Here is a 14,085-nt window from a genome sequence, read left to right on the forward strand (position 1 = left end):
AATCTAAGGGTACTGCATTTTGAAAATGACATTGTCTTATTAGCAACTTGGTAGTGAACTGAAGCCTCCTTTTTACATGAATTCTTGTTACATTGGATTCCTTTAATTCTACACTAATGCAATAGGATTGTTTTGAACCAAAATTTTACATCATTCCTGGCAGGCCTCATGTTATTCAGTGTCCATCTGCTTTGCTGTGTTTTACCTAAACCAAGTATTTATCCTCTCTATTAAACATATACGCAGCGTTCTCTATGTGCCTGACCATATTAGCTGTAAGGGTAAGGGGTTCATATGAAAGATCAAGATCTTAACCTCAGGACCTCACGTAAATTTTTGTGTATCATCTGTCCTTCTTGGATTTAGAGCCTCTGAAATTTTCTAAGTGTGCATCTTTATGTAAGTTGTTGATAAACATGTTGAGTAGGATGGAGCTGGTTCATGGGTGAGTAGGGTGGTAAACATGTTGAGTAGGGAGGTGCCGCCTGAGGCTGCAATTCTTTTATCAGCTGACAAACCTCCTGTCACCTCCTTGTTTGTGATTTGCTTTGTCAGCTATGAATTCTCATAATTATCCTTTGGTCAAGTCTATTTCTGTATTTTAATGTTTGATGCAATATCAGGGCAGACTTTAAAATTATTCTCAGTGTGATGAAACAATTCTGACATTCATGTTATGAGTGTTTACCTCATAAATGGATTACATGTGAGATTGAACTTGGGCAGACTGTAATATAGCATTAATGATGAAACAGACACAATTATCTTCAGGAAGACTAATGGAAGCTTATTTGCTGCTTGTGAAATTGAAATTACTCTGGGAATCCATCGTTCAGTAGGTTTACTGAGCGTGACACCTTGGCTTAGTGGTGAAAAAGACAGAAAGGGCACGCAGTTTATAAAATCAGCCAAGGGTGAAATGCTTGTCAAAATGTGTTGTCCAGTACCTTGATTAATAGTTTAAGTGGCTTCATTAATTCAAAGTTATTCTCCAATGTGTTCATCTGCCCTTTCTCATCTGATGTTGGTGACTTGGGATGTGTTGAGTATGTTTGACTCAACGTAAGCCATATTTTCTTATTTTCACTTTCAGTGCAATTATGTGGTCCCTGCGACATTGGTCGTCATCATCTTCATCTGCTTCCAGCAGAAGTCCTATGTGTCCTCCACCAACCTGCCCGTTCTAGCCCTTCTACTGTTGCTCTATGGGTAAGATACCTCTGCGTGGGGGAATCTCAAAGTGGACAAAGCATTCAGTGCCCAATGACAGGGGAGGTTAGGGACTACCGGTGACATATGTCTCTGTGCCTCACCAGGTGGTCAATCACACCTCTCATGTACCCGGCTTCCTTCGTGTTTAAGATCCCCAGCACAGCCTACGTGGTACTCACCAGTGTGAACCTTTTCATTGGCATCAACGGCAGTGTGGCCACTTTTGTTCTGGAGCTCTTCACCAACAATGTGAGTTCTGCAGAAGGGGCACTCCTGCTGGGATACGAGGGTCTCTGAGAGTCAGAGCAGAGCGTTTTATGCTGATCCTATCCCAGTTGTCAGTGGCACGGACACCACTGACCACTCTGTCCTTTTTCCACACGGTACATTGCACAGATATCCTTTAGCTGAATTATCCCTTACACTCACCATTCCCTTGAAATAACCAGTTTCCATGGTCTAATTGTATTTTCCCTATCCATGATTCAGCTTCAATATGAAGCTTTCCTGGTCTGCACTATGGGCATTTCTTCCCTCTGCTTTCGGAACCTTCAGTTCCTACCTCTGTTATAAGCCAGGTCTAGTGATGTGGTAATTTCTTGTTTTCGTGTTTTTCTCCTTCACAGTAGAGACTGTTACTTAGTGAAATTTGCCTTTCCTCTGCTTTATATAGTGCATCCAGAACATAGCCTTTTGTTCAGTTGCTGGATCTTTAGCCACTGTTACGTTGTGGGTTCCTAATATGTTTTGAGTAGTTGAAAAGAATTTTAAAAAATCCAACATATATTCAAATATTGATTCAGACACAAGCAATTGACCTTTAAAATATTAGCAAATATTTTGTTTATGGATTTGATTCTGATGAAATCTAAGCATATTCTGAAACCTCATTATTTTCTATACTTATAGCATCAGTTCCAAATTTTCTAAAGAACAGAATTCCATTATGTTATATATAATTATCTATGTAGCTGGATTTATTGGTATCTGAATTCAAAGGTCTAGGTTAGTCCATGGGAATCAGATTTCGGTATGCCCCAACCAAACCCCATCGCTGCTATCTTTCAGACTTTGATAAGGTTTTAGTATAAACCATGAGTGACATCTTGTTTCTCTTCTCTCTCATTTTTTCAGAAGCTGAATAACATCAATGATATCCTGAAGTCTGTGTTTTTGATATTCCCACATTTTTGCCTGGGACGAGGGCTCATTGACATGGTGAAAAACCAGGCCATGGCTGATGCCCTGGAAAGGTTTGGTGAGTGAAGCAGTGCTACGAGATGGTACAACAGAGATGGAAGTTTCTGTTGGCTCTAGTGTTTTGGCATTTGTTTGGGAAAGAGGCTGGCAAATAGACATAAGCTATTCCTCAACACCCTCCCCTACCTCTTGTCCTGTTCACCACCCTCTCCCTTCTGCTCCCTGTTCCTCACACACTGAGCTTGTGCCGACACAACTGATTGTGTCATGTCTCTGTTCCTCTGATAGCCCTGGGATAAGCGGAAGGGCAATTTTGGAGATGTGGAAAACACTGGGATTCTCTTGGTCCCTCTGCCTAGTGCCAAGGGCTGGGTTTGTTGGGATCACTGGAAAAGTTAATCCATCGCTTTGATAGCCAAAGATAAGAAGGAAGATCTCTCCTTTGTGTCTTGCAGGGGAGAATCGCTTTGTGTCACCACTCTCCTGGGACTTGGTGGGACGCAACCTCTTCGCTATGGCTGTGGAAGGGGTGGTGTTTTTCCTCATTACCGTTCTCATCCAGTACAGATTCTTCATCAGACCCAGGTGAGTTTAGCGAGAGCTCGTGGAACACTTGGTGGAGGGTTACAAAGCAGTAGTGCGGAGAGACACTCAGCAGAGATGCCTGAGTGGAACTCAGTGTGTTATCAAACTGGTGTTCCTAACGTCAGCATCTCCCAAGGCCCAGCACGGCTGATTCTGAACATTGTGGCAAATAATTTTTATAGGACCATTATAGAGACTTGGATAGTGGTCTTAAAACATAGTTTGAAAGATTAATTATTTGTGATTTCCCCCCCACCCCATCCCACCCCAAGACCTGTAAATGCAAAGCTTCCTCCTCTAAATGATGAGGATGAAGATGTGAGGCGAGAAAGACAAAGAATTCTAGATGGTGGAGGACAAAATGACATCTTGGAAATCAAAGAGCTGACAAAGGTAAGATGGTGTGGCCTATTTTAAGAGTTTTCAGTCATTTCAGCTTTCTTTTTGGGAAATTAGCATTTTTACAGGACAAAAAAAAAATCATAAGGTGCATCTATATTTACACCAAGCTTTTGTCAACTTAATGTAAAGCATACCATGGAGATTTCTTAATTAAATAAATCATGCTGATAATACTTTTGTAGTGTTATTTCTTGTTCTTGAGTATGAATGTTCTGCATTTCCAATGGTTGACTATCAAAACACAATAATGTTGTATATCTAGTTAAAGCTAAGGTTGGCTGAATAAATTAAAGTTTCATTGTCAGAAAAGCTGGCACATTTACATTGCTCAGAAGGATGGCAACTTTTAGTCTCTAGATATCAAAATTATAGTATTTTACTTTTTATATGTATTGTACATACTTTAAAATGTGTGACATTTGCAGTCTTTATAAATTTCTACCCTCTAGAATTTAGTTTTCAAAATATGTACAAATCTGTATATTAAATATACAGTATTTAAAACATAACTTATTCTAGATTAAGCAATGAATGGAATGGTGTTTCAGAGTCAGTCAGAAGCCATTTGGATAGAGATCAGTCCAACACTCTTAGCATATCAAATATGTTTGTTAGTTTCTTTGAACGATCTGTGGTGTTTGGGTTATCATTCTGCTTCCACAGTTGCTGGGCAGAGCTCATGCAGTTTCACGTCTTGTTTATTGCAGATCTATAGAAGGAAGAGGAAGCCTGCTGTGGACAGGATTTGTGTTGGCATTCCTCCTGGCGAGGTACAGATGCTTCATTTGCATTGTGTAGATCCGAGATAAATCAGGTTCTGTCTACCCAATCAAGCATCCATGTCTGTAAGGGCTGCAAATGGCTTTTAAAAGTGGGAAGCTATCAGTCATGGAGAGGATGTAGACACCGATGTCAAAAAAGAGAATGATTTTGGATAATCTCAGGCAATATTTAAGCACACACATCAAAAATGTTCTTTGTGATCCATTTGAGTGAATGATGAACTCAAAATTTTTCTTTTCTGTTTCATTTCTGTTTGTGTTCCTATATCCTCTGTGGCCAATTTGACTAGATGGCCTTCATTACTGTCTTTCACATGTTAGCTTTGGCTTCAACTTGAAAACTCAAATAATATTTAGAAATATGCCCAAATTTAAAATGGCACTCTTATAAAATACATTCAACAATCTGTAAAGGTAATTTCTTAAATGTTCATGGAGAATGCATATTATGAGAAAACTAGGTAGGGATTTCAGAATTTTTCTACACAAAAAATACACTTATTTTTGAAATACAATTGTCTGTATTTCTCGAAGTACTCATTCTTATGATGCCTTAAAACCAAGAACTTATTTGACTGTTCATTGCTACTTAGAATTATGTTTTGAGGGCTAGCACTGTTGCGCAGCAGCAGTAAAACTGCTTTCTGTTTTGCCAACATCCCACATGGGCACTGGTTCCACTCCTGGCTGTGCCACTTCCACTCCAGCTCCCTGTCGATGTCCCAGAATATGTACTGGAGGATGTCCTAAGTGCTTGAGCGCCTGCCCCAAGGTGGGAGGTCTGTAGGGACACCTGACTTTGGACAAGCCCAGTTCTGGCCTTTGTGGATATTTGGGGAGAGAACAAGTGGATGGAATCTCTCTTTCTCTCTGATTTTGCCTTTCAAATAATTAAGTAACTACTAAAAAGAGATTAATGCTTTAGGATCTTGTCATAAAAACCAAGCTGAAGTGGCTATCTTAAGAGACATTCATATTATACTCCACACAATTTACCCTATATTTCTTTTCCAGTGCTTTGGGCTTCTGGGTGTAAATGGAGCTGGGAAATCTTCCACTTTCAAGATGCTAACTGGAGACACCACTGTCACCAGAGGAGATGCTTTCCTTAACAAAAATAGGTGAGAAAAGACGTGGCCTGGATTTTATCAAGTTTTAAAAAATCTTATTCAAACATAATTATTTTCTGATTATATAAGTACTATGTAAAGTTAATAAAGATGTTAAAATGATAGTAAAATATTAAGAACATAAAAATTGCTCATAATTTCCAGACCTCAAGATAGTTGCTGTTTACATTTTTTTCAGTCACACTTTATTTTTTAAATAGCTTTATTTGGGTTGAATGCACACACTGTGTAATTTACTTGTTTTAAGAGCACAGTAAATTTTAATAAATTCATAGAATTGTAAAACCATCACTACAACCTGGTTTTAGGACAGCCCAAATGTATCTTAATATACTCATATAAATGTATCATAAATTTAGATCTTGCTGTATATAGACTTCAAAATTAGTTTTTATTTTTAATGAGTATATTATGAATATTTCCTAATGGGTTACATATCCTAAGACACAGATTTTACGTTGCTACCTAAAATCCTGCTGCATAATACGGTTACAATTTATTTACCTAATTCTCTATTAATGGTAGATATTTATTGGTTTCCATATTTCATTATGGGAATATGTACTTGTAAAACTTTTTTATTATTTGCTCTGGGAAAATTCCTACACAGTAAAAGGTATACAGCTACCAAATTGCCCTCTGTAAAGAGTATACCAGTTGATGAAGCCACCAATTGGCCATTTTCTGCATAGGTCATTAAGCAGCTTGAGTTTGGAGACCCGTTAGGCGATGTTGCATTGCACTCAGGAATTTTGAAATAGGACTGGACTTGCAGATGGAGGTTTGGGAAAGCCAGGTGCAAGGACAGGGCAGAACAGAAGGAAGAACAGACTTTTAGGAAGAGTTGGTGACTTAGGGCAGAAAGACCATTCTTTCAAGCAGCAGTAGGTATACCGCCCCTTGCTACGCACAGTGTCCTCTATAGGAATGGGCCCGATCTCTGATCAGAGTATCTCTAAATACTTAAGACTTGACTAGTTTTGTTTCCTTTTGCAGTATCTTATCAAATATCCATGAAGTACATCAGAACATGGGCTACTGCCCTCAGTTTGATGCCATAACGGAGTTGCTGACTGGAAGAGAGCATGTGGAGTTCTTTGCCCTCTTGAGAGGAGTCCCAGAGAAAGAAGTTGGCAAGGTACTGTGGGCACCAGAAGGCCAGCCTGCCTCTCTGGCAATCTGACAGTATCGCATATGGCTTTTTTACACATAACATTGACTTCAGGATGCTTTTTCTTGTGGAGCTAGAAGCATAAAATGATGGATTTTTGTACCTGATTTCAGGGTGGTGGTGCAAGGGTTGGATGAGTGTGTGTGTTCTGCGGGGCAGGGATGGATGGATGCTCCCACCAATCCTTTCTCTGCTTTCGGCACCTCAGCAGCTTCCAGGTCATGATTATAGAACCTAGTCTTCCTCAGTCAAAGAACCATCAGATTTAAGTGTAAGAAGCATGGACAAATGACCAAACCAGACAAACAATAAGGTGATTTTGTTGTTGTTCTAGGTTGGAGAGTGGGCAATTCGGAAGCTGGGCCTTGTGAAATATGGAGAAAAATATGCCGGTAACTATAGCGGGGGCAACAAACGCAAGCTCTCAACAGCCATGGCTTTGATTGGTGGGCCTCCCGTGGTGTTCCTGGTGAGTGCAGCTGTGGATGGAAAATTCTTGTTCTGGCCTGAGTGGAAAACATTCTAATTTATTTTCTAAGGTCCTGTTTGTCTGAGGCTGTTGCATTCCTAGCTGACCAATGACATGTTCCCTACCAGGATTAGATCATTCTTGGAGGAGCAAAGGGAAACTTCTCCCTCAGCACACGTGGTAGTGGCCCTGCTGTGCTCTCAGAAGCCCCCAGACTCTCCACTACCTTAGGAGAACCCTAGCCAAGTTGTTGATGAGGCTGGAGGTGTGAGCTGATATTTCCTGGGTCATTCTTTCTGCCTATTTTTATGCACTGAAGATGGAGTGTGGACATGTGCTAAGGTGGCAAATGGGTGGTAATTCTTTACGCAGATGGGGATGGAAACACAGGCAGTGGCTCTTGACACTTTTTTTTCTGTAGAGAAAGGCATTGTCGTTGTAACAGTGGCTGAGGCTTTAATGTTATACAAGCCATGTGAGTCTGGAATTTGTTAGAGTAGCAAGTAAGATGTAAGTATGATGGAGTAAACTGGACTGAGCTAGAACAGAAAAAAAAATATTACCCAAACCCTATACTGACTGATAGATGTTTCAGATAGAAAGCATCTTTACATATACTTATTATAAGTCATGGAAAGATGACTGCAACTAGTGCTTTCCACCCTCCTAATACCTTGGAGAAATTTGCGTAATTTTATAAGAAATTACTCGGGATACTTGAGTTTCCTGTTTCATTTACAAAATTGGCCTTATTATAAATGAGTTTGAAAATTATTCTGGCATTTCTGTCCATTAAGAAGCAACTAGCTACAGAGTGCAGGCTATTTTAAGTTTGCTTCTGCATCTAAAAGGCAGAAGTATCTTTCATGTTTTCTCCAGCAAATAGTTCAGACTTACTTTCTTCTGATTACAGGATGAACCAACCACAGGCATGGATCCTAAAGCCCGGCGATTCCTGTGGAATTGTGCCCTAAGTGTTGTCAAGGAGGGACGATCAGTGGTGCTTACATCTCATAGGTTTGTAGTAAAGTCTTGGCATGTCTTCTGCAGTATGTCATTTTTAAAAAACATTTTTTATTTTTATTGGAAAGTCAGATTTACAGAGAGGAGAGACAGAGAAAGATCTTCCATCTGCTGGTTTACTGCCTAAGTGGTACAACAACCAGAGCTGATCTGATCCAAAGCCAGGAGTCAGGAGCTTATTCTGGGTCTCCCACGTGGGTGTGGGGTCCTAGGGCTTTAGGCGATTTTTGACTGATTTCCCAGACTGAAAGCAGGGAGTTGGATGGGAAATGGAGCAGCCGGGACATGACCTGGTGCACACCTAGGATCCCAGTCCATGCAAGGCGAGCACTTTAGCCACTAGGCTACCGTGCTAGGCCCTAGTGTGTGATTTTTTTAAAGTTTGTCCAGTTGCATATGCAGTGATTTTGTAAAATTATAAAATATAGCAAGAGAAAGATTAAAGCAATTATCACCTGAATTTGTATCATTTGGAGAGAATGACTGTTATCATTAGGGCTATGTTTATTTGCAATATTTTCCCATATATTCCCAATATTTTCTATATAATGTTCTATATAATGTTGTGTGTGTGATTTTTTTTTTACAACTAAAATGCAAGCACGGTGTATATAAACTATTTTTTACTTAGAGCATTATTCCAAATCTGTGAACTTAAATGTGTCATCATTTCCTGTAGTCAGATAGTGCTTATTAGGTTATACCTAAATAATTTATTTAATTAGTCCTCTTTTTTGGGTAGATATTTGGATTGTTTCCAGCTTGTTCAGTCATAAACAGCACCGCAGTGAACAGCGTCATCCCTGTGTCTTCATGTATTTGTGATGGGGTGTGATTATGCCCTAGGAAGCGGAGGATCTGTTTTTTGTTTTTTTAATACCATATGTCGTGGTGTTATTCTGACGAATATAGGAGCATGCAAACCCAAAACCTCACTCTGTTTTCTTGCAGTATGGAAGAATGTGAAGCTCTGTGCACTAGGATGGCGATTATGGTCAATGGGAGGTTCAGGTGTCTTGGCAGTGTCCAACATCTGAAAAATAGGTAACAAAGATAATTTTGGGGGGGATGGTGCCTTGGAAGGGTGAGGCTTCTGCGGCTTTAAAATAAAGGGAAACGAATGGGGGAAAACAGTATAGTAAGAAGATTGAGGTCCTTGAAGTCAGGTTGAGCTGCATCCAAACTTTTATTTTACCATGTATATCCTCTTTGCCTTTCAGATAACCTAACCTCTGTGAGAGTTTGCTACCTAGTGGTATTGGCCTCTTAGCTTTGTTATATAGATGAAGTTAAAAGTGTGTCTATGTCAGTTGGGAGCCCAAGCCTTTGAGTCAATCACAAATGGGTTTATTTCCTGACCATAGCACATGAGCTTTGTGCCATGGGATTCTGCCTGATGTCTGGGGCTTCAGTTCCTCTGTAACATCTGTCAGGCTGGATGGGTCCGTGTAAGCAGTAAACTAACTCACGTATACCAGTACTCCGTGTGGCATCTCACAGACAATATAACTGGTTCTGTTCCTAAGAAACCTTTTCCTGGGCCTATTAGGAATTTCCATTTTCCATGGCACAAGATGAATTCTCAGGGTTAAATAGTGTTTTGAGAAGTTTTCTGGAGAGTTTCCATTTGGTTGTTTTCTCCCTTGCCTTTTAGGTTTGGAGATGGTTATACGATAGTTGTACGGATAGCAGGATCCAACCCTGACCTGAAACCTGTCCAAGAGTTCTTTGGACTTGCCTTTCCTGGGAGTGTATTAAAAGAGAAGCACCGGAACATGTTACAGTACCAGCTTCCATCTTCATTATCTTCTCTAGCCAGGATATTCAGCATCCTCTCCCAGAGCAAAAAGCAACTCCACATAGAGGACTACTCTGTTTCTCAGACAACGCTTGACCAAGTAAGCCCAAGCCTCAAAATAGGTTTGATTTTCAGAATAACAATTCCTGTCCAACCACTCTCGCCATGGGTCTGAGAGCAGTTTAGACTTAACTGTGCTTGAATTACTAATCAATGATTACTAGCTGTGTTTCTTACTAAACCTCTCTGAACCTGATAAGAGATATGATGCTATTTGCTTTATCAGGTTATTTTTGAGAACGTTATTGTAATCATACCCATTGTAACTACCAGTACTGAGTATCTACCATGAGTATCTACCATGGGCCAAGAATTTTGCAAGGTGCTACATCCCATTTAAATCAGTTAACAAAGTGGCAAACATTGGTGTTATATGTTCCATAGATGTTTTTTTTCCCTCCACTTTTATTTAACCAGGACTGTTTAAAGCAGAATAAATAGATGACTGAGCAATTGGGAATATGGAAGGTCAATTTAAAAATGATGATTGCTTCTGTTCTTTCCTCCATCATACCTACTATTGTAGTTAATTTGCATTCTCCTACCCTACTCAATTTCAGCATAGGGAAGAACACAATGAGGATAATGAAAAAAAATTGAGAGGAATCTAAATGTCCACCTTTCTTGTAACAGGTATTTGTGAACTTTGCCAAGGACCAAAGTGATGATGACCACTTAAAGGACCTGTCATTACACAAAAACCAGACTGTAGTAGATGTTGCGGTTCTCACATCTTTTCTGCAGGATGAGAAAGTGAAAGAAAGTTATGTATGAAGAATCTTGATCATACACAGTGACTGAGATTAAGGAAGAACCAGATCTTCCTTTGCTCCATGTGAAGTGTTCCAGAAGAAAGAACTGCAAGATTTTGTGGGAAGAAGTAAACTGGATACTGTACTGATATTATTCAATGCAATGCAATTCAATGCAATGAAAACAAAATTCCATTACAGGGGCAGTGCCTTTGTAGCTTATGTTGTATGCCTCTCAAGTGAAAAAGACTTGAATACAGTTTATTACCTTTTACCTATGTGAAACTCTAGTATGAAACCCAATGGACAAATGGGTTTAAATCATACTCCTTTTGTTCCTGTGTATCTCACTAGGGTTGCAACAATAACTCATCAAGTAATCATGGCCAGTGATTATCAAAATCAAAAGGCATGCATATCCTCATTCATTAAGCCATGCCATGCCAGGAGACTGGTTTCCCGGTGACACATCCATTGCTGGCAATGAGTGTGCCAGAATTACTAGTGCCAAGTTGCTCAGAAACTCTGAAGCACCATGGTGTGTCCTGCACACTATTGTGAAAGCTGCTCTGCTCAGAGTCTAACATCATTAAATGTCAGGTGACAAAATGGTGCCATGTGTGACTCAAGTCCTGCTTGGTCTCCTCTTTGATGAGCTGCTCTGGTGTTGGTAACATGCAAAATATGGTTCTCTGGACATAGGAAACTTGGTTCCAGTATTAGGGTATTCTTCCCTTGGAGACATGGGTCTCCAGGGTCCTGTTTTCAATGTTCTTAGATTCCAGTTGACAAGAAATGGATCAGCAGCCAAACTACTGGGTCTACAAGTTGCTGAAATGAGGGCATGGGGATTAAAGTGAAGGGATGTTTAAACCTAAGGACGCTTGTGCCTGCTTACCCTGATTGTCTACTAACACGGTACACTGCATCACAAGATCTTGGTTTTTTGACACAAGGATAGTTATTATTTCTCGCTTTTTGAATTAATCTAGAAAATGAAAAGATGGTGTTGCATTTTGACAAAAGAAAACCAACTTTGTACTTTTAATGTTATTGGCAATTTCAAATTCTAACAGTGACTTGATAAACCTGCACATGGTCTCTGTAAAACCCACATGGCATGGTGGGATTATGACCACACTGCCTCACTGGTTTGTAGATTAGTCATCTGGCGAGTGCCCTAGTGAGTAAAAGGCAGTGTGGTGGTGAGGGTCGCATGGCATTCTGTCTGAATTTCTTTAAGATCAATTAGATTACTCTTCACATCAGTCACGTATTGAGCTGTTGCTCTAGCTGAATGCGTAGGGATGGATGGATGGTTAGGGTGGGGAGAAATGAAGACTCAGCAAGTTTCCTGGAATGTGGTGTTCAGCTGACTGGTTCACAAATATAGGTCGCTTTGTTGCGGTTGGGGGAACTCACTGAAAAATGATAGGTCAGTCTTCATTTTTTATTGTTTCTTAAATAACAATGCAAAGTCAAAGTGTAAGTCACAAGGCCAAACAACGAATTCTTTCAGAGAAAACAGGAACTTGAACAGCACAGCTTGTGTTTATGACATTCAGTGCTTTCAAATGGTTTGGCAGAGATGTTAAATACCCTATTAAAGCCTTACTAATCTCAAGTTTTGGATTTCCTCAGTCACTGACTGAAAAGAATAAAAACAGTATGTGTGTCCATAGACAGAACTTTTCAAACTTTGCCTATCCACTCTTTAATTTTTTAGTCATAAAATGCTCAAGAATATTTTCACTTTGTACTTACTGTCATCTGTATTGACAAAACAATGAGAGAGCTACTTTTGACAAAATTCAAGTGATCTTTCAGCAAAATCACACATTTCTTCAACTTCTTAAAAATTCATATATTTACTCTAGAGGTTTAAGATTTCAGATCTGGTTCACATCAATCTATTACATACTTTTAAATTTATATAATGTTACATGATAGAAAAAAACAACTAAGAAATTAATGTTACTGTTGTTTTCTAAAATGATAAGTAATGAAAAATTATTTCCAATAACTTTGGGTTGAGATCATATTATGGCATCTTCAAAGATACATAATTCCTAAAATAATTTAGTTTAATATTTTTCAAACCTCTATTTGTTCTCTTTTATTTCACTGTAATTACGTTCTGATTCTTCATTACGATAAATCCACGAGCAACTCCTCACTTCAATTATCCTGACTTGAAGGCCATGCTTCTTTTTCTTTTTTAAAGCAAAATATTTTTGAAAAAATAAAACACTTCAGTGCAATTTAAAGGGATCTTTTCTGAAGTTAGAAACAATCTGTCGTTACAAATCAACATCATTAATAGTGTTATTTTTTTAGACTATCCAAAAGGCAATCTTAAATCTTCCCGTGTAAGCCTAATTATGGGGGAGATTTTTAACTATACACATGATGTAGTGAAATGTCTATGTGTTACCTGTGGAAATGCAGCTGTGTGAGTTTCGAAGATTCTGACGTGTTCATATTTCTGTGCTTGCATCATTTGGACACCTTGGAAAACTTAACTGTGAAGATAAAAAAATACAAAAGAAAAACCAGTCCTCTGTAAATAAATAAATGCCCAGCACAATTCATTGTTAAAAACAACAAAACCTCAAACTACTGTATTTCAGTGTCTGTACTTCGTGACCATTACTTGTTGCACATCATTCTTTCACTGTAATCACTGACTAAAGGGATTTGTCTGTTTTCTTCCTGTGGTTGTATGTATCAGGTAAAATTCTTTCCAAAGAGCCATGTGTCATGTAATACTGAACCACTTTGATATTGAAATACTAATTTGTACTTTTGTTACTACTTACTAGTAATAGCGTATTATTGCAGTAATATTGCTCTAATTATTTTCAGAATCATTGCGTCCCTTTTTATACAATGCTTATTTCCATTAGGTTAGGTATGCTAATATCCTTTCTTATGCCCTAGGATGAATCTGTTCTTGTGCTTTTTCTGTTATTGGCCCTTCATTCCAAGCACTTTATGCTGTCTATAATGGGATCTATTTTTGCACTGGAATATCTGAGAACTGCAAAACTAGACAAAGTTTCACAATAGATTTCTAAGTTAAATCGTTTTCATTAAAAAGAAAAAAAAATTTGTATTGTCAATAACTTTATATAAAGTATTAAAATGCATATTTCTATGTTGTGAATGAGTCACAAAATAAAGCTGTGACAGTTGTGTTTGCAATTTACTTTTGTGCATTCATAGTGCCCCCTACTGTCACTGTGCTACAAAGCCATTACAAAAGAAGAAAGGTCTTGGTTGCAATTTGGGTGAAAAGTAAAGATTTTGGAAAAGATTCAAATGTCTTGAAAATCTTTACTAGTTAATTTTTTTTTTTTGTACTTTCACGATTGAGTTAAGATGTTGCATAACCTGTGTGAAGATGAAAAGATTTTGAAATAAACTTATTTTACTTAATGATTATGAAGTTGCAGAGATCTCTGAAAATAGGAGCTGTATTTATATTATAGAGACTTCACT

At 38.6% G+C, this 14,085-nt stretch overlaps 1 protein-coding gene across 1 annotated transcript in view; it reads left to right on the forward strand.

Annotated features, from left to right (window-relative positions):
* The window catches only part of ABCA1 (ATP binding cassette subfamily A member 1), a 124,828-nt gene extending 110,800 nt beyond the window's left edge, over nt 1-14,028 (forward strand). The window contains exons 38-50 of the mRNA XM_040963691.1: nt 1,094-1,209; nt 1,317-1,461; nt 2,347-2,470; nt 2,868-2,997; nt 3,270-3,390; nt 4,107-4,169; nt 5,196-5,302; nt 6,308-6,449; nt 6,817-6,951; nt 7,865-7,968; nt 8,926-9,018; nt 9,629-9,872; nt 10,466-14,028. Of these exons, the coding sequence (XP_040819625.1) occupies nt 1,094-1,209; nt 1,317-1,461; nt 2,347-2,470; nt 2,868-2,997; nt 3,270-3,390; nt 4,107-4,169; nt 5,196-5,302; nt 6,308-6,449; nt 6,817-6,951; nt 7,865-7,968; nt 8,926-9,018; nt 9,629-9,872; nt 10,466-10,606 (1,665 nt within the window). The 3' untranslated portion in view covers nt 10,607-14,028. The remainder of the gene's footprint in view (nt 1-1,093; nt 1,210-1,316; nt 1,462-2,346; nt 2,471-2,867; nt 2,998-3,269; nt 3,391-4,106; nt 4,170-5,195; nt 5,303-6,307; nt 6,450-6,816; nt 6,952-7,864; nt 7,969-8,925; nt 9,019-9,628; nt 9,873-10,465) is intronic.
* The last annotated feature ends 57 nt before the right edge of the window (nt 14,029-14,085 follow it).

This window comes from Ochotona curzoniae, unplaced genomic scaffold (genome assembly GCF_017591425.1).
Source record: "Ochotona curzoniae isolate NIBS_2020 unplaced genomic scaffold, NIBS_Ocur_1.0 scaffold_3208, whole genome shotgun sequence".
Lineage (NCBI taxonomy): Eukaryota > Metazoa > Chordata > Mammalia > Lagomorpha > Ochotonidae > Ochotona > Ochotona curzoniae.